Genomic DNA, 21,076 nt, shown 5'->3' on the forward strand with positions numbered 1-21,076 from the left:
CCTAGTCTCACAACGCTGTCGTCATCCCTGCTGCGAGTCACACGACTTTTTGATTTTTATTACCAAAAATTGAAATAGACAAATAACCGCAAACATGGTGGCAAAGCAGAGGATCCGCATGGCCAACGAGAAGCACAGCAAGAACATTAATCTGCGAGGGAACGTCGCTAAGTCAACGGTAAGCAGCGCGGTCTTCATCTTATGTCTCTCCATGTTATACAACTTGTATTCAACACTAACGTTAAGTATTTACACCCGTTACTGTCGCGGGTGATGACAGATCTGTAGATGGAAACACACCCGTTTATTCAATTGGAACACGTTCCACAGGATCATCAAAGTTATTTAAGTGTAATCCATGATCGGTTTGTTTTCAAATGTATTTAGTCTAGGCCTACATAAAAGGCTCGTGTAATAGAGTGGAAGACTGGTGTTTTGTTTAAAAACTATATATATTTTTTAATAATACGAGTCTTATTGTTATGTTTTCACTTGGAACTGAATACTACTGGAACGGATTACTCTAAAGGAAGTAGTTACTGTCTGCGAGAGATGCAACTGACACGTATTCCCATAATAAAGGAAGTAGGCTAGTTACTGTCTGCATTGAGATGCAACTGACACGTATTCCTATAAAGGAAGTTGGCTAGTTACTGTCTGCAGGGAGATACAACTGAGTTGACACGTATCCCTAGTTTCTATCTACAGGGAGATGCAACTGACACGTATCCCTAGTTTCTGTCTACAGGGAGATACAACTGACACGTATCCCTAGTTTCTATCTACAGGGAGATGCAACTGACACGTATCCCTAGTTTCTGTCTACAGTGAGATACAACTGACACGGATTACTCTCTAAAGGAAGTAGTTACTGCAATGACATTCTACTGAAGTTGGAGTAAGAATACTTTTACTCAAATAAAAGTAGATGGGGTGGTATAAGTTACTCAAGTACTTGGTTACTTTCGGACACAACCTGTTGTTGGGATTGTTTGCATAGCCTGTGTTACAACAACCTCGGCACACACCCGCCAAGTATACACATATACTTTGTCTTTGCAGATATTTAAATGAGCCATTTCTATCACAAGGCAGTTCAGTTATGATGTTTTTTTTAAATGCAAGAAGATTGTACTCTCTACTCTATGACCAAACATAAGACTTACTCAAGCCAAAGTAGGGAGTAAATTCTTTTGTTTAGAGTAAAAAAGAAGGAAGTATTCAAAAAGTGACTCACTATAAGCTTCAGTTACAGTAACTTAGAGGAACTCGTACAGGCGTGTGTGGTCGTCATCAGCTGTGAAAACCTTTTTTTTTTTTCAGACCTACAAGGTTTTAGATTTGACGGTGGTGGTATAATATTATTCTTCATCCATTCCAGAGAAACCTGGGGGACGACAAGGGGGTGGGTCCCTGGCTCCTGGCCCTCTTCATCTTCGTCGTCTGTGGATCAGGTAAGACCCCCGTTACATCAGCACGCTCCCTGTCCGTACAGTAATAACATTAACTTTATTTGTATAGCACCTTTCATACAGGGGATTGCAGTCCAAACTGCTTTACATCAGTAAGAAATAAGACATAAAATCAGTATAAAACAAGCAGCAAGATCAGAACATAAAGTGGGATATCAGAATCTCACGTTCCAATAGGCTTCTTGAATTTCTGTAATCTGTTACAAAACATGATAATGGTCATAGTATGCACCCAGCGGATAGTGGGGCCTAGAGATAAAAGTAAAACTAATAAAATGAGCAGATATAAAATCACAGTAGTACACAGTAGACGGTACATGTCGTTCCTAACAGGCTTGAGGAAAGTTCAGCGGGTAGTAGTCATGTTACATCACTGAAGATCTAATCAAAAATACAGTCCCTATGGTGACAGACAAAGTCCAGTCACCCCGTCTCTCTCTCCCTCTCTGTCTCTCTCTCTGTCTCTCTCTCTCCGTCTCTGTCTCTGCAAACTTTGATCCCTCCAGAGTCATGACTGTGTGTGATCTACTGTTTGTGTTTAGATGGGTCTTCAGATGCACCATGTAGATTTAATTCGACTGTACCGGTATATGCTTCCCTCTAGTGATGCACCAATGTGAAAATTATGGCCGATAACCGATATTAATATTGCTGTTCTGGCCGATACCGATATTTACCGATGTCAATATCTCTATAGAAAACACTTTTTTATGATAATCAAATAAAGAGCTATTTTCCAAAATGAATTTTTTTATATAACTTTTGTAACTTATTTTCAGAAATGACTGATATTTTGAAACTATTTACGGCCAAAAGCTGTAAAAAATTATAATAAAAATAAAAAAGATTAAAATTATAATTTTTTTGGCCCATATCTATCTTGATATCGGACCGATACCGATGTGTAAAGAAACGGCCATATATCGTGCATCACCACTTCCCTCCATTACTGTTGTCATGTTGATATGTGTAACGTGTGAGCTCTCTTTCACTCTCTCTCTCTCTCCACATGCCACATACGCATGTAGAATGATGTTAATTCGTTTTCTTGTCTTCTTCCAGCTATCTTCCAGATCATTCAGAGCATCAGAATGGGTGCATAAAGGAGCCGACACTATGGTGGGGAGGAGGAGTCAAGACCAGAAGACGTTGCTTTGGGTTCCTGTCCCACTGATGAACAATCAAACAATTAAGATCCTTAAAAAAAGCCCCCCGGGATGACATCTACCTTTACCCCCCCCCCCCTTCCACTGCCGTCAGCCACGCCCACCCCTCTTCCACTGCTGTCAGCCACACCCACCCCACCGGAACCAAGACACACCTGTCCATCAGGGGTTCTGTGTTCCTGCTATCGACCCGTTCCCTCCCGAGTCCATTTGCTGACGTTTTAACCCTTTCAGGTGTGCACTCTCACAAAGGCCAGGGTGTTGAGAACACGAGGCAAGCGGTGGTTGAAAGGTACAGCGTGTCACTGTATATATAGTTCTAGAAGGTAAAGACAAACCACTCGCACCTGAAGGGGTTAAGCGCTGGTCCAGCAGACCTGAAGGGGTTAAGCGCTGGCTCAGCTGGACCACCCAGTGCCTTAAAGCCATAGCTTCACATTGTTTCATTTCAGTTATATTTGATATTTGCCCCTTTTGTCTAATTTTTTTTTTGTTAAGAGTAGCTAAAAAAACATGTGTCCCCCGTAATAGAAACATTCTACATTCGAAACGTCTCTTTTGATGAACGAGGACAGCCGATGAGTCTTTATTTACATTCCAAGTCCAGAAATATGTATTTAGATATATTTGTATGAGCAATCTCATCACCCGAAGGGATTGTGAAGCTTCTCTGCTTGTCTTTCTTTGTTATTTATGTTCATTTTCTCCTCAATTACAGGGCAGATGTATGGATGTCAAGAGATCCCCCCCCCGTTAATTTGATCATGTTTCTGTTTACGGTGACCGTTGTGCGTTAATGTATTGATCCTGGTGTCGAGATACGATGTAGACGTCTAAAGATGGATCCTGTGCTCGTCCACAAGACCGCGACTACTGTGTTTACACCACCCGACATTCTGGAATCCTTTGAGAAAATGAGGGTATTCCCAGTGAGCTGTTTACACGCCTCGTTTTCCATTCCCAGTGCTGATGGAATATTAAAGTGACTGTAAACATTCCCAACAACTATAATTCCTAAACCTTTTCCCTGCTCTGCACAAGGAAACTATAAAAGAAGGCTGGGTCATGATGTCAGAATACCAGCGTTCCATGCTCTGCGTTGGTGCCTGTATACAAATTAAAATATATATATATATATATATACAAGCGATCTGAGGAAATCCAAGGTAATAACATGTTTAACCCTTTCACTACCACACTAGACGGTTAACCTTTCACTACCACACTACAGACGGTAGTGTAGTAGCGAAAGGGTTAACCTTCTGTAGTGAAATGGTTAACCCTTTGTCGTGTGGCAGTGAAATGGTTAAATGACGTGCCATAAACGAGTTTCCACTCTCGGCACCGATGTGCGCTACACCGTGACGCGACGACCCTTCTTTTAACAGTTCCCTCGACTCTGCACGATTGTAAAAACCCAGTATCTGGTGTCTTTATACCCGTTTCTATTCCATTTCACTGTTTTTTTTTTCCTCCTGTGCTTTTTCATCTTCCAACTCAACGAAATGAAATGAAGGTCTTTTGAATCAGAAGATTTGAAAGTGACTAGACGTCTTGCTGCACTGTGTGTGGCATTCACCTTATTGTTCCTGTCAAAATAATCATGTTTGAATAAATACAAGTTAAAGCCACAAGTGGAGCCTCGTGTGTGTGTGTGTTGTTGAAAGATGAGGTGCATGTGGTTGATTTGCGCAACAAGGATTGGAAGGAGATCAAGCATTGTTTTCTGTCAGTTTTCTTTCATAACAAGGGATGGATGTCAGAGGTTGAGACATTCAGACGTCTTAGAACATGTTTTGAGGCTTTAGACCAGTGGTTCTCAAACTGCGGGTCGCGACCCAAAGTGGGGTTGTGGGTAGGTGACCATGCGCATTTGGCAAATAAAAAAAAATTATATATATTTTTTAATTTTCTGGCAACATATTTCGGCTAAATATGACTCGTTTTATAAATGTGTATTGATAACAGTGCTGTAATACATTTTCTAATATGCATGATCAAGTTCAACGTGTGCTTTTATTTTGATATTCCTTAATCCCATGTTGAAATTACGTGATACATTTAAGTGTGGTATCGTCAAAAAAATTATGGGGTCGTGGTATGAAAAAGTTTGAGAACCCCTGCTTTCGACCAAGGATGATTGTGTGTGTCAACCTCTGAAGACCTACCACACCTGATACAGACAACCTTTTGATATTGATTATAGGTTATTATATTGCCTATATAATACAGGGCATATTATATATATATATACCGGTGAAGTACTATCACTGTTTCCTGGTTGTTAAAAGCAGGGGGGGGGGGGGGTATGACATGACATTTCTCAACCCCTCAATGACCCCCAGGTAAAGACAAGAAGTAGTGATGTACTGTTTGTTTTATTTTGATGTGTACAAGCTGGTACATGTCATACAAGTATTCATACTTGTTTACAGCTCCCTCAGCATCTATGGGGCACCGGTCGAGAGAGTGAAAAATGTCAAGTACCTCGGAGTCAACATATCGGAGGACTTGACATGGACCACACACATAGACAGTGTAGTAAAGAAGGCACGGCAACGCCTCTACTTCATTAGGCATCTAAGGAAGTTCAAAGTGAGTCAGAAGATCTTAAAAAAAACGTACTCATGCACAATAGAGAGCATCCTGACTGGTAATCACCTCCTGGTTTGGTAATAGCACCACACATGACCGCAGCAGACTGCACAGAGTGGCTCGATCAGCCAAATGCACAATTGGAGGTGGGCTTCCCACTCTCCAGGACATTTACAGTACACCAGGCGTTGCAGGGCCAAGGCTAGGAGAATAGTCAAAGACTAGCTAGCCACCCAAACAACTGTCTCTTTGCACTGCTGCGGTCAGACAAGCGCTACCGGAGTCTCATGGCCAGTACAGACAATACATTCATTGCACACACATCCACATGCACACACTCACTTTAAACACTCACCTTTAACATTCACTTTAGAGACTTGAAACACATTTGAACACTACACCATATTATTGTATCTTATCGTAACTGTACAACTGTACAAGCAAAACTGTACATTGGAATATTGACAAAACCATACTTGGTCATTTACTGTACATTGGAGGGGGTTGGGTTAGGACATTTACAGGGGCCAGTTTCGAATTGCAGTCTCCCGTAGGTGTTCTTTGAGAGTGGTTATGAAAGTGGGTAGTGATTCACATTCCTTTACAGCTTTGGGTAGGGCGTTCCACATGGGGTCCACATGGGGTCTTGGATGGGGATTGATGTGTGGGGTGTTTGGGGGACTGGCTGTTCCGGGGGGGTTCACATGCTTTTGAGAAACACTGCACTTATCTTATGCCTATTATTATGTCTGCACTTTTGACATTGCACTACTTTTATTGTCTTTTATACCTATTCGTATGTCTGCACTTTCGACATTGCAATACTTTTATTGTCTTTTATACCTATTCTTAGGTCTGCACTTTATGCATTGCTTTTATTCTGTCAACTGTATGCTAATTGTATGCCTATGTTCATTGTATGCTATTTGCTGTGAAGCACTTTGAGCTGCAATCCATGTATGAAAGGTGCTATATAAATAAAGTTATTATTATTATTATTATTATTATTATTATTATTATTATTATTATTATTATTATTATTATTATTATTATTATTATTATTATTATTATTATTATTATTATTATTATTATTATTATTATTATTATTATAATAATAATAATTATTATTATTATACATTGATTAATCAATCATTATTTATTTGTATCCCACACCTTTCTGAAATTATTATTTTTATTATTATTATTGATTTTTTAAAGTGATTACTCTCTTTTTAATATGATATCTATAGCACATTTAACACTATAAATGAACAGTTTCCTTTACCTACCAGTGAGAAAGGCGTTGCAGTAGCTGTATTGTCCGCGAGGTGGCAGCATAGCCAAAGAGATCACATCGACGCCTTTTCCGACTTCGTCACTTCCTATTCAGACAGGAAACGTGATTGTTGTTGTTTTTAAAACAACAGGGCAGCTGTCAAGTTCATCTGACAAAAGTTATTCGGCGACCCAGCGTCGCTCAAACTGACCCAGAACCAGTGAACCAGACCGTTCCTCCCGACAGAGAGCAACATTTGTTTCACATTTATGGAACAGCTGGAATCTGTGGCTTTAACAGCAGCGCAAACTTGAGGTTGGTCTTCTTGTTAGCTTAGCAGGTACTTGAACGGTATTTGAGGAAAAAGGCTGCAATCGCATTGTTTGCATGGAATGTTTGTCTTGCTGTTAATCTATGTCAGATAAAAAAGGCCTGAGTGTTTTAGTTGCAGGTGATTTGTTTTTTTATAACCGATCAGGGATCAGATCAGCGATGGAAACCGTCAGCTCAGATCGGCTGCCTCTCAGAAAGAGGAAAAGAGACGACTTCAACAGTGGAGGCAAGAAGGAGGTGGAGGAGGGCGAGCCAGCTGGCAAAGTCCCACGATGTACCATGGTGAGTCGATGTACCGTGGTGAGTCGAAGTACCCCGGTGAGTCGATGTACCTTGGTACCGTGGTGAGTCGATGTACCGCGGTGAGTTGATGTACCTTGGTACCGTGGTGAGTCGATGTACCGTGGTTGAGTCGATGTACCACGGTGAGTCGATGTATCGTGGTTTGTTTGATTGATTGAAAACTTTATTAACAGATTGCAGAATGGGTACAATACAGTACAGCTCAATACACACAATTGTTAAGGGGATGCAGACCAGAGAGACTTTCGTTTTGTTTACATCAGGGTCCCCCATTTTCAATTCATCAGGACATATATGACATACATGACATACAGATAGACAGTACTGCTACATTTATGACATACCAGGAATGTATAAGCATGATGTGCTTATACATTCTGTGGTACATGACTGAGAGGGGGCTGGTACATGACTGAGAGGGGGCTGGTATACATGACTGAGAGGGGGCTGGTATACATGACTGAGAGGGGGCTGGTATACATGATGACTGAGAGGAGGCTGGTACATGACTGAGAGGGGGCTGGTATACATGACTGAGAGGGGGCTGGTACATGACTGAGAGGGGGCTGGTACCATATATTGTGCATCATTGTAGGTCAAACCATTAAAAAGTTAACTTCCATGGCAGCCATTTTGGATTTTGGTCTCTCACAAATTGTCCCCGCCTTTTTTTTAAATACACCCGGCTAAATTTGTTTATTAACCCTCCTATATGACAAATCCATTGAGAAACGAGTGCCACAGATGACCTAACTACTAGGTCCATATCGTATCATCATAATATTATTTTTAAAATCATTAGGATAAGGGTTCCCTTGATAAAGATGCATGAAAAGGCTGTATACAAGGCTACAACACCTGTAGCTCAACTGCAAAAACAGCTTTTTTTTATTTGATTAGATTTGTATTTGGAAATTAAAAACGCATCATAAAAACAAATTATCTTGACCAATTTGTATTCCTGAGGATATCACCTAAAAGCATTAATTAAAACACTTATTTCCAAGGTGGTCCTCGATGGAAGACATAAAAACACAGCACATATAGCCTACTCAACTGCAAATCTTTGCTCAACTGCAAAAATGTATGCCTACTTATGTATCAGCCTATAGGGAAAACACATTCACAACAGGCAGCAAAGTTTATTTTCAGCCAAGTATGGTAATAAGGTAACTATTAGGATATATGGTATGGATTACTTACTCTTATAACTTATTACTATCTGTGGTAGCTCTAGTCTCCACCTACACAAATAGTTTTTGTGCTGTCCATTGAGCATGCACCTTCATGTGGTAGGCACATTAACTGTAGGTCAAACTCTCCAAACAAACAAGCACACCATTGATTTAATTGCTATATAAATCACACATACAAAGATCTAACTATTACTCCTCTCTGAACATGAATATAAAACAAAAAGGTGATATATTAACTGTGTAAACCTTATGCAATATTCATCATTGATATTTGGATACTTGAAATCTGTATGAACTGAGTAGTTAGTATCAAATGAAATAAGATGGAACAGCTCCATGCATTAATTGAATAATTTATTTTTTATTTATCCTTTATTTATCCAGGAATGTCCCATTGAAATACAAGATCTCTTCTTCCAGGGAGTCCTGACCAACACACAACAAGTTTCAACATAAAACAGGGCATTAAACAAAAAACATACAATTCAAATATAAATACAGAGGGTCATTTGTGCAGTGGCAAGGAGCATAATCACATCAACAATAGCATCAGGTAAAACAGTTACATGTTTCATAAAGGGCTAATCGTAGCATACCTTTAAAAGCATTCACAGTAGGAAGTGCCTGTAGACAAAGTTTCACTTGCAGCGTATTCCATAAAAAGGGAGCATAGTGGGAGAATGCAGCTTTACCAAGCTCTGACTGCATCAAAGGAACATTTAACAGCATACTATTTGCTGCTCGTCTGGTATTAAAAAAGCAAGTATAAAAGGACAGAAGTCTGGAGATATATAAGGGCAGCTTACCTAGCAATGACTTAAGGATAAAAATCAACATGTGTGATTGTCTTCTTTGGTACAGAGAGGACCATCCTAATGACTGATACAAAGTGCAGTGGTGGGTGCGAGAGCCTGCACCCGTTACAAAACGTATGGCAGAATCCAGCTTTTTAAGCAGGGAGGAAGGAGCATGCATATAGATTACATCGCCATAGTCTAATACAGGCAGAAAGGAACTCTGCACAATTCTCTTCCTGGCTTCAGATGGGAAACATTTCTTCTAAATTCATGCTATATTCATGCTATATTATGTTATTATGTTATTTGATACTATCTTGTCTAGCACAGTCTCTGGAGCGTAACAGTAAGAAGCATTTTGTATGAAAGTATTCTGTACTTCTGTATGACAACTATTAAAGAACTTGAACTTAACCGGAAGAAAAAGCCCAGTTTAGGTCTAAGTTTTCTCAGTAGGTTCCCAATATGAACATCAAAGGCCATCTTTTCATCAATCCATATGCCCAGATATTTATAGGATGCTACTTTGTCAAGGCATGTCCCTTCCAGTGTCAGAATCGGGGGGACAGCTGTATTAGCTCGAGAGCGAGAGAAGGTCATGTACTTGGTCTTTTTTGCATTAAGGACCAGTCTTAGCCTTAGCAAGGAGTGTTGTAGTGTATTAAAAGCATCCTGTAGAAGCTCTATGGCCTGAGTTAAAGAGGAAGCCACTGTGTAAACAACTGTATCATCGGCGTATAAATGAAAACGTGCTGGGTTTATCCCATTTCCTAGTTCATTTATAAAGATGGAAAATAAGACGGGGGCCAAAATAGAACCTTGTGGAACACCTTTGTTTACAGTAAGAGCAGCTGAGGTATAATCTTCTACTGAAACACACTGAGTTCTTTCAGATAGATAGTATAATAATTGTTTATAATAATAAACAACTATTTGCTCATTACCAGTATGGTATTGCTTAAATTGTACAGTTTTTTGCACACCTTTGTCAGGGAATTCCAACAATTCTGGACCTGAATGTACCAGTTAATTGTAATCATCTCTCCTTATGTCTAGTCAAGCCAGGTTATGGAGGAGAGAGACAGGGATGAACAGGCTATAGACTACTTTGCCCATCCTGAGCCTGCTATGATTCAGGTGTTTTTACATCACCACCCAAAACAAGATTCAGCCAAGAGCGAGTGAGTACACTGGTCCACTTGTCCATTGCACTTACTACCCAGCTTTGTAGTGGTTTGGGGGAATAGTACAGTAGGTACGCATATTTATGGAGACCGCAAGGATGGTGTACTGGTGGGTGGTGTCCGACCGATTATGGTGGGCCGGTCTGGGCCAAAAAAATAAATGGACCTCCCTAATTTCTAAACCCTGGCTACGGCCCTGCTTGCTTGTTAGCAGTAGCCTAGCCTAGCTGGCTCTGTTAGCAATTAGCCAAGAGCTGGAAGACCTGCAGTAGCTTAGCTGGCTCTGCTAGTCCTGCTATCAATCCAGTCCAGAGTTGGAAGAATAATCTCCTGCTTACCTGCCCATCACAACCATTTTACTGCTGCAGTGTGGCTCGTCTATAGCCTAGATCTGCAGCAGAGGCTTATTGCCCTGTGGACTGAGAGATATATTTTTTTACTTTGGCCTGACTTGGGCCTCCAGCCTGCTACACCTGGGTCTCCAGCTCTACTGGGCCACTAGCTGCACCTGGGCCTCCAGCTATACTGGGCCTCCAGCTCTACTGGGCCTCCATCTCTACTGGGCCTCCAGCTCTACTGGGCCTCCAGCTCTACTGGGCCTCCATCTCTACTGGGCCTCCAGCTCTACCAGGCCTCCAGCTCTACCAGGCCTCCAGCTCTACCAGGCCTCCAGCTCTACCGGGTCTCCAGCTCTACTGGGCCACTAGCTGCACCTGGGCCTCCAGTTATACTGGGCCTCGAGGCTCCAGCTCTACTGGGCCTCCATCTCTACTGGGCCTCCAGCCTGCTCTACCTGGGCCTCCAGCTCTACCGGGCCTCCAGCTCTACTGGGCCTCCAGCTCCACCTGAGGACCTCCAGCTCCACTAGGCCTCCAGCCTGCTCTACCTGAGCCTACAGCTCCAGGATGACATCAGACACCAGTCCCCCACTGGAGTGTTCCACTACTGGCTGTTGCCAGATCGCCAAGCAGTTGGAGGATTTGCTGGAGTTTCAAGTTTCAAGTTTCTTTAATAGTTGTCATACAGAAGTACAGAATACTTTTATACAAAATGCTTCTTACTGTTACGCTCCAGAGACTGTGCTAGACAAGATAAGTATGAAATAACATAGTATAGCATGTAAATTAGAAGTAAAAAATGAGGTCACAGTGTTCAGTATAGACATATGTACAATGTTCGATGCAGAATAGACATAACTGAGTTACCATATAATATACAATATACTATGCAGTGTACTAATATACAAAGTATGTAGTGCAAAGCAGAAATGGGATGCGTTACAATTTAGGTACAATTTACAGTAAGGTGTACGAGTTGTAGTGCAAATCCTTTATTAATAAATATAAAGTGTGTTTAGGTGATCTAAAGTGTGGAGAGTGGGTGCTGCAGTGTGTTGTTTGTTTAAAGTGCGTGTGGATGTGTGTGCATTTGATGGTTGTTGTATAGTGTTTATTGTTCGTTGAGCAGCCTGATGGCCTGGGGATAGAAGCTTCTTCTGAGTCTTTCTGTGCTCGCCTTGAGACTCCGGTATCGCTTGCCTGGAGTCCTTGATGATTCTCTTAGCCTTACCCCTGCACCGCTTGTTGTAAATGTTCTGGAGGGTGGGGAGCCCCCCTCCAATTGTGCGTTCGGCTGAACGTGTCACTCTTTGTAGTCTGCTTCGGTCTTGTGCAGTGCTATTCCCAAACCAGGAGGTGATGTTGCCAGTCAGGATGCTCTCTATTGTACATGAGTAGAAGTTCTTAAGGATCTTCTGACTGACTTGGAACTTCCTGAGGAAGTAGAGGCGTTGTCGTGCCTTCTTCACAACACTGTCAATGTGTGTGGTCCATGTCAAGTCCTCGGATATGTGGGCTCCGAGGTACTTAAATTTGATGATTGTGTTGTTACTCCGCTGAGCTGAGCGGGTCTCCCTCCTCACCACCATCCATCTGGATGAGCAGAGACATCGGGAGACCATCCTGTCGGCTGACCTGAGAGAAGCACCCGCGCCCCCCGTTCGGCTGGATCTTCTAGGGAAGCAGGGAGCAGGGAGCCAAGCCCAAGCTCTACAACTCCACTCCTACTCACCCCCCTCCCCAGGCCTGGTCTAAAGTGCGGTCGAGGCGTAAGAGGCGAACCTGGGACTCTCGTCTTAGCCCTCCACCCCATGAGTCTCTCTCACTCTCTAACAGATTCAACATCCTGGAGAGTGTGGAGCTTGACCACCGGACACCAGGGGCCAAGAGGCAACGTCCGGGGTCAGGCTCACCCACTCCTACGGCTAGGAGCTGTCTGGGCCCCCCACCACAGGAGCGGGAGGAGGATCTGCCAGCTACTCCTAGCATTTCTAGGCGCCCTGGTTTCCCGGTCTTCACCCCCAGACCGAAACCGACCTCTCCCGGGGCGTGGGAGCAGGTGTTACAGCAGACTGGTCATGCAGGAATGTCCTTCACTGCTGCTCCTGGTACCACGCCTGTAGCCGACACGCAGGAGGCGTGGATGGGTCCCCTGCCTCACTCTCTGAAGGATCTCGCCAGCCGCGCCCCCCTCTCACTCGGAATGGTAAACCTCTACAGATACCCACAAGGGATGGTGAGCCCTGCACCGCTCCCCCCCCCCCCCCCCCTCCCTCTGTGCTTGTCATTGGGACTTCAATGGTGCATCATGTGGCTGTCCCGAGGGCCAGAACCTACTGCCTCCCAGGAGCCAGGGTCTCGGACATCAAGGCAGCACTCCCTTCACTCATCAAGGACCATCCTCAAGCATCATCCATCATCATCCACTCCGGGTCTAATGACAGTATCAACAGTCTGAGTTATTGAGGGAGGACTTTAGGGCCCTGATCTCCACAGTCCAGTCATCTAAGAAATCCTGCATTATCTCTGGTCCCTTTCCCTCCCCTAGGTATGGGGATGGCAAGTACAGCAGGATCCGTGAACTTCATATCTGGCTGAAGGGTTACTGTTGCCTAATGATGATTCCCTATATAGATAATTTCTATGTTTTCTGGAGACGTCCGGAGCTCTTTGCTAGGGATGGCCTTCATCCCAACTGGAATGGAGCCCGGCTGCTCTCCATGGGTATGGACATGGCTCTGAGATCCGCAGTGAGTGGGAGTAGGGAACTGGTCCGGAAACATAGAACAGTGGATGTGGCCTGAAATGGGGTGAGTCCAATCCATCTCATAGTTCCTTGTGTCCATGTTTTTAAAGCCACTCCCAGGGATCAGGCGGATCAAAGCCCTATTGATGGACCTACTCCTAAAAATATCTCTGTTGTATGTGATGGTTTGTTGCGTGGTAGGCGCAGTTATGTAGAAGAGAGGGGTGTGGTCAGGAGTGGATCTTAAAAATGAGAGATATGTACACCCCTCGTCTCAGGTTCCTGTTCCCATAACCTCTGTACCTAATGATACAGTCTCTGCCACAGTTAGTCTGAACAGCCCATCTGCCTTCAAGGATAGGAAAGGGCTTGGCCTAATCCATTTAAACATACGAATCCTCCTTCAACAACATAAGTTAGACCATCTGAACATTTTAGTATCTCAGGCTGATCCTGATGTTCTGGTTTTATCGGAAACCTGGTTAAAAAAATCTGACAATGACTCATCTGCAGCTTTACAGCAGTATAATTTATATAGAAGCGACAGAGCTGGCAGAGGGGGTGGGGTTGCAATGTATGTAAATCCTGTTTGTCTGTTTCAGTATTGAATACCATCACAGTTCCAAGTGTTTCGAATGACTTGTGCTGAAGGTTGATTTGGGGCCTTGTAACTCTTTAGTTTTGATTGGTGTCTATAGGCCTCCCAAAGCTGAGGCTAGTGCTACTGATAAAATTATGGATATACTGTCATTATATTCTAATTCAGAGATGCTAGTGCTGGGTGATTTTAACTTGGACTGGCGAAATGCTGCTTCTAGTTACCTGAAGGAGGTGAGTGGTAACCTCTGCCTTACTCAGTTGATTACTGAGAGCACTAGACCAAACCCTAAAGATCATGCTAAATCCACTCTCATTGACTTGATATTTTCTAACCGATGTGACAGGATCTCGGCTAGTGGTGTTTTTGATTTAGGCATTAGTGATCATTGTCCTACGGTCTGTGTTAGATCCACAAAGCTGCTGAAATCAAGACCGCATATTGTTCAAAGGAGAAATCTTAAAATCTTTAACCCTCAAACCTTTTTGGAGGACATTGCTACTAATAATAGTCTATGTTTAGCAGGGTCTGATAATGTGCAAGCTGCACTGGATTCTTTTATAAAGACATTTAATTGCTTTGTAGATAAACATGCTCCTTATAAAAGGACTAGGATTAAGGATAGGGTGGCACTGTGGTTCTCAAGTGAGCTGTCAGCATTATTTTCTGAGCGGAACTCTACGTGGTCACGTGCTAGACGCACTGGGGATACGCAAGACTGGCTTTCCTTCAGACAACTTAGAAATAGAACTACTGCAGCTGTGAGGAAGGCTAAATCTGATTACTTTTTAGACTTAGTCTCGAATTCCTACTCTAACCCAGCTAAATTCTGGGGTGCAGTAAACCTGTCAAAAAATAACCCTGCTACATTGCCATTGTGTATTAATGTGGCTGATTGTAAAATCTCGGATCCTCAGGAAATTTGTCTTGCTTTCAATAAACACTTCATTGAGGCTGGGTCCTTATTTGACAGGTTGTCTACTGGGCTGGCTCCACTGGATGTTGACTCTGACCCTAGCCCAATCTTCGATCATGCCTCGTGTGTACCTACATTTTCCTTCCAGCCATTTTCATCTAGTGAAACTCTCAATATCTTGCAATCCATAGACCCTAAGTGTTCTACTGGTGTGGACAATTTAGACTATTTTTTTTTATAAAACTGGCAGCCCCTGTCATTTGTGAGCCATTGTCACACATCTTTAACCTTTCTATTGCATCTGGCATAGTCCCGCAAGTTTGGAAATCTGCCAAGGTGCTCCCCTTGCATAAAGGGGGGGATAGGGATAAGATGGATAACTATCGTCCTATCGTCCTATCTCCAAACTATCATGCCTAGCCAAAGCACTGGAGACCTTGGTAAACGACCAATTAAAAAAAAGTACTCACCAATCAGGTTTCAGAGCAAATCATAGTACTATTACAGCTGTTACTTTGGTCACTAATGACATTATTTCAGCCCTGGACAATGGGAAGCATTGTGCAGTTCTCTTTGTAGACCTCTCAAAGGCGTTTGATACAGTAGACCATCACTTGCTTTTGAATAGTCTAGCTAGCATTGGCCTGGATAAAGCCGCTTGTGCTTGGTTTCAGGACTATTTATCTTCAAGGTGTCAATCTGTGAATTCAGGTAACTTTCAATCTGATTTCCTGCCATTGTCTAAGGGTGTACCACAGGGTTCGGTATTGGGGCCGGTCCTCTTTACAATCTATATTAATGATATTGTTTCTAGTCTTTCAGCACTAGCAGGTTGTCAGGCTCATCTTTATGCGGATGATACAGTTGTCTACTGCATTGCGGATACTGTTCAGGAAGCTATTGTGAACCTGCAGCTTGCGTTTGACACTCTCCAGTCTCCAAAATGCTCTAGCTAAGCTCAAGTTAGTGCTTAATGCTAGTCAAACCAAGTCTATGATGTTTTCTAGAGCCAGGGTTATAGATTATGACATGCTACACCTAACAACAGCAAATGGTTTGTATATTGAAAGAGTTAGTGAGTATAAATATCTTGGTATATGGCTGGATGATAAACTTTCTTTTAAATTCCATATAGATAACCTAGCTACAAAATTACGGCAAAAGATTGGTTTCTTGTACCGTAACCACGCTAGTTTTCCTATGTTCTGTAGGAAAATAATTGTACAGACTGTTTTTTTGTCAATATTGGACTATGGTGCAGTCATTTACAGTCTGCGTCTACATTAAGGCCTTTGGATTCTGCCTACCACTCCGCCCTAAGATTTATTACGGGTGACAAATATGATACTCACCATTGTCTTTTGTATGAGAGGGTAGGCTGGCCATCTCTCTCGTTGCGACGTAGTTATCATGGGTATCTTTTTATCTACAAAGCAATTATTGGCAAACTTCCACCTTATATTACATCTTTGTTGGTCTGGAGTGCTGTCACCTACCAAACTCGTTCGAATGATCGGCTTGTGCTCAGGGTGCCTCGAGTTCGGTCTGAGCTTGGAAAGTCTGCCTTCTCCTACAATGCTCCATACACATGGAATACCCTGCAACAGACTCTAAAGCTCGGAGCATTCCCGTCATTCATGGAGTTTAAAGGCATTGCACTTGACCTATGTACTGAATCATGTAATTGTTTTTAATCCATCATTGTAGTAATTGTAATTCATTGTAATTAATAACTGTTATGATATTTGTGTCCTTTGTTAACTCGTCATCACTGTAAATGAGGGAAACCTCAGTGCTTTCACGAGTATAAATAAAGGTTTGAAATGAAATACTGGGTAATTTACATTGGAGGGGGTTGGGGGGGGGGGGGGGGGGGAAACACTGTACAAACAAGCAAAACTGTTCATTGGAATATTGACAACCATAGTAATGTTAATTACTGTACATTGGAGGGGGTTGGGTTAGGACATTTACAGGGGCCAGTTTCGAATTGCAGTCTCCCGTAGGTGTCCCTTGAGAGTGTTTTTGAAAGTGGGTAGTGATTCACATTCCTTTACAGCTGTGGGTAGGGCGTTCCACATTGATGTGGCATAATTGCGAAACGTGTTTAGTCCCTTGTTTGAGCCGAATCTGGGTTTAACATGATTTGTGGAGCTCCCTCTGGTGTTGTGATGGTACCGTGGTGAGTCGATGTACCGCGGTGAGTCGATGTACCGTGGTGAGTCGATGTACCGTGGTGAGTCGATGTACCGTGGTGAGTCGATGTACCGCGGTGAGTCGATGTACCGTGGTGAGTCGATGTACCGTGGTGAGTCGATGTACCGTGGTACCGTGGTGAGTCGATGTACCGCGGTGAGTCGATGTACCGTGGTGAGTCGATGTACCGTGGTGAGTCGATGTACCGTGGTACCGTGGTGGGTCGATGTACCGCGGTGAGTCGATGTTCCGCAGTGAGTCGGCGGAGAGTCTATCACACTCACTCTCCTACGCCAGAGAGTTGGCCGACGTTCCGCTGCAGACGTACACTGTCACGTAAAGGCGTGGAGACAGCTCTCTGCGTAGGATTGATTGATTGATTGAAAATTGTATTAACAGATTGCAGAATGGGTACAAGAATACAGTACAGCTCAATACACACAATTGTTAAGGGGAAGCTGTAAAGGAAGGTCAATCCCTACCCACATTCAAAACCGCTCTTAAAGAGCACCTACGGGAGGCTGCAATTCGAAACTGGCCACCGTAAATGTCCAAACCCCCCCCACCCCCTCCTAATAGACAGTCTCCTCCCCACCACACATATATTCTCTCCCCACCGTATGTATATTTCTCTCCCACCCACCCCCTCCTAATGTACAGTCTCCTCCCCACTGTATGTATATATTCTCTCCCCACCATATGTATATTTATCTCCCACCCACCCACCCCCTCCTAATGTACAGTCCCCTCCCCATCATATGTATATACTCTGTCAGGATCTATCGGTAACAGTACTGTATATTTGCATATCGTATATGTCACAAATGTAACTGTACTAAATACCTGTATGTCATGTATGTCATGTATGTCCCTATGTCATAAATGTCGCTATGAATTGAAAATGGGGGACCCTGATGTAAACAAGACCAACGTCTTTCTCTTATTGAGCCATACTGTATTGTACCCATTCTGCAATCTGTTAACTTTATTTATCATTCATTCATTCATGCAGACCAGAGAAAGACTTTCGTCTTGTTTACATCAGGGTCCCCCATTTTCAATTCATCATAACATACATGACATACAGATAGACAGTACTGCTACATCTAGACATTTATGACATACCAGATCTACAAATATACAGTACTGTTTGTGATACAAAAAGAGTAAAGTACAGTACAGAGTACAGTGAGTACAGTACAGTAGTACTAAAGTACAGTACTGAATAGTACAGTGTGGGAACATGTGTAATATGACGATTTTCACAATGTATAAGTAAATAAATGCATACCATTGGTCTCTGACAAGAACAAGTTACAGGTTGAAAAAACTCTCAGCTCGGAACTCGGCAGAATCTGCATATGGCTCGCTGATAACAAACTATCATTACACATGGGCAAAACAGAGTCCATTCTCTTCGGTTCAAATAACAAACTCAGCAAGACCGACGGCTTCTCAGTTACAGTGGGTGACAATATTGTCACAAGGAAAGATGAAATTACCTACCTGGGTTCCATCCTAGAGGCTAATCTCTCCTGTGACAAAATGGCATCCAATGTAATAAAAAAAAGTCAACCAACGAACTCGATTCTTGTACCGGATCTCCTCTCTGGTAAACAAGAATACCCTGAAGACTCTGGCAGGAGCACTCATTCAGGGGTACTACGACTATGCTTGCACCTCATGGTACCAAAGCACCTCAAAGGCGCTAAAAACCAAATTACAAACATCTCAAAACAAACTGGTCAGACTACTGCTTGACCTTACTCCTAGAACCCACCTCACCCCTGCCCACTTTGACAACCTAGGATGGCTTAGAGTAGACGACAGAGTACAGCAACTTGCAATGGGCCTGGTCTACAAGATACACTACACGACCAAGGTACCCATGTACATGTCAAAATACTTCCCAAAGGTCAGTGAATACCACGATCACAACACCAGAGGGAGCTCCACAAATCATGTTAAACCCAGATTCGGCTCAAATAAGGGACTAAACACGTTTTCGCAATTATGCCACATCAATGTGGAACGCCCTACCCAAAGCTGTAAAGGAATGTGGATCACTACCCACTTTCAAAACCTCTCAAGGGACACCTACGGGAGACTGCAATTCAACACTGGCCCCTGTAAATATCCTAACCCAACCCCCTCCAATGTACAGTCATTTACCTAGTATGGTTTTGTCAATAGTCCAATGTACAATTTTGTTTGTTTGTACAGTGTCTCCCCCCCCCCTCAATGTACAGTTTTGCTTGTTTATACAGTGTGCCCCCCCCCCCCCCCCCAACCACCTCCAATGTAGATTACCCAGTATGGTTGTCAATATCCCAGTGTACCCAACCCCCCCCACCCAACCTCCTCCAATGTACAGTTTCTACGTCAAATGTATATACTCTCTTTTCCTGACTCCTTCTGTATCACAAACGGTACTGTATTTGCAAATCTGGTATGTCATAAATGTATAGATGTAGCAGTACTGACTATCTGTATGTCATGTATGTCATATATGTCCTGATGAATTGAAAATGGGGGACCCTGATGTAAACAAGACGAAAGTCTTTCTCTGGTCTGCATCCCCTTAACAATTGTGTGTATTGAGCTGTACTGTATTGTACCCATTCTGCAATCTGTTAATAAAGTTTTCAATCAATCAATCAAACATAAATAAATAAAGGTTTGGGAGAAGTCTCGAAATTGAACCTCCACACTATTTCCTGTATTTGTTTTTTTCAGTGCAAAGTGTGATTTTGCATCTATTTGATGTCTTGTTTTGGTAATACAATTGCCATGGTGAATTTTCACTCGGAAGGGTATATTTGAATACACTTTTTGCAAGGAAATAATTCTTGGATACATATAATTTGTATATATAACAGTATACCATAATATTAAATCCATAGCTTTGCATGGATCTACGGTATACCATAATATTATACTTCCCAGCCCAACCTGATACAATCAAAGGTGTGATAAATATTATATGTGAAATACATAACTAAAATAAAAAGGTCCGGTGAAGTCTGTTCTAGAATTGGAAATCTGTACAAGCTCTTTATTCTGAGTGAGACGATCACTAAGTTGAAGACACGCCTTACAAATATTCCTTATCTCCATGACGAATGATACCATAATATAAACTAAACATAGCCTAATAATATTAAGTAGTTTTACTAACATCATAATTAATATAAACATAATGTGTGTGTGTTCATTTACAGGGGCTGACGGATCCAGCTCCATTTGCAGACCAGTTGGAACCAACAACGTCACCTTATGCACGAGTCAGCCTGGAGGAAGCCCGCCAGGGGACTCCCAGTAAGTCAGTCTGCCTCACACAGTCAGCCTGGAGGAAGCCCGCCAGGGGACTCCCAGTAAGTCAGTCTGCCTCACACACAGTCAGCCTGGAGGAAGCAGGCCAGGGGACTCCCAGTAAGTCAGTCTGCCTCACACACAGTCAGCCTGGAGGAAGCAGGCCAGGGGACTCGCAGTAAGTCAGTCTGCCTCACACACAGTCAGCCTGGAGGAAGCAGGCCAGGGGACTCCCAGTAAGTCAGTCTGCCTCACACACAGTCAGCCTGGAGGAAGCAGGCCAGGGGACTCCCAGTAAGTCAGTCTGCCTCACACAGTCAGCCTGGAGGAAGCAGGCCAGGGGACTCCCAGTAAGTCAGTCTGCCTCACACACAGTCAGCCTGGAGGAAGCAGGCCAGGGGACTCCCAGTAAGTCAGTCTGCCTCACACACAGTCAGCCTGGAGGAAGCAGGCCAGGGGACTCCCAGTAAGTCAGTCTGCCTCACACACAGTCAGCCTGGAGGAAGCAGGCCAGGGGACTCCCAGTAAGTCAGTCTGCCTCACACACAGTCAGCCTGGAGGAAGCAGGCCAGGGGACTCCCAGTAAGTCAGTCGATATGACTCGGCAACGTTTGTCAACAAGACAAATGACTGTACATTCACTGTACT

General features: G+C 43.1%; 2 protein-coding genes across 2 annotated transcripts in view; both read left to right on the forward strand.

The window, feature by feature from the left end:
• Positions 1-4,277, forward strand: serp1 (stress-associated endoplasmic reticulum protein 1). Its single transcript, XM_084333254.1, has 3 exons — positions 1-178; positions 1,382-1,454; positions 2,535-4,277. Exons 1-3 carry the CDS (start codon positions 95-97, stop codon positions 2,573-2,575), a joined length of 198 nt encoding a protein of 65 aa, XP_084189380.1. The 5' UTR covers positions 1-94; the 3' UTR covers positions 2,576-4,277.
• Positions 4,278-6,652: 2,375 nt separating this feature from the next.
• Positions 6,653-21,076, forward strand: part of pcyt1ab (phosphate cytidylyltransferase 1A, choline b) — a 56,236-nt gene continuing 41,812 nt past the window's right edge. Inside the window, exons 1-3 of the mRNA XM_084334264.1 lie at positions 6,653-6,824; positions 6,988-7,124; positions 20,338-20,434. Coding sequence (XP_084190390.1) covers positions 7,002-7,124; positions 20,338-20,434 — 220 coding nt within the window. The 5' untranslated portion in view covers positions 6,653-6,824; positions 6,988-7,001. The remainder of the gene's footprint in view (positions 6,825-6,987; positions 7,125-20,337; positions 20,435-21,076) is intronic.

Source organism: Notolepis coatsorum (genome assembly GCF_963971535.1).
Source record: "Notolepis coatsorum genome assembly, chromosome: 1".
NCBI classification, from domain to species: Eukaryota; Metazoa; Chordata; class Actinopteri; order Aulopiformes; family Paralepididae; genus Notolepis; species Notolepis coatsorum.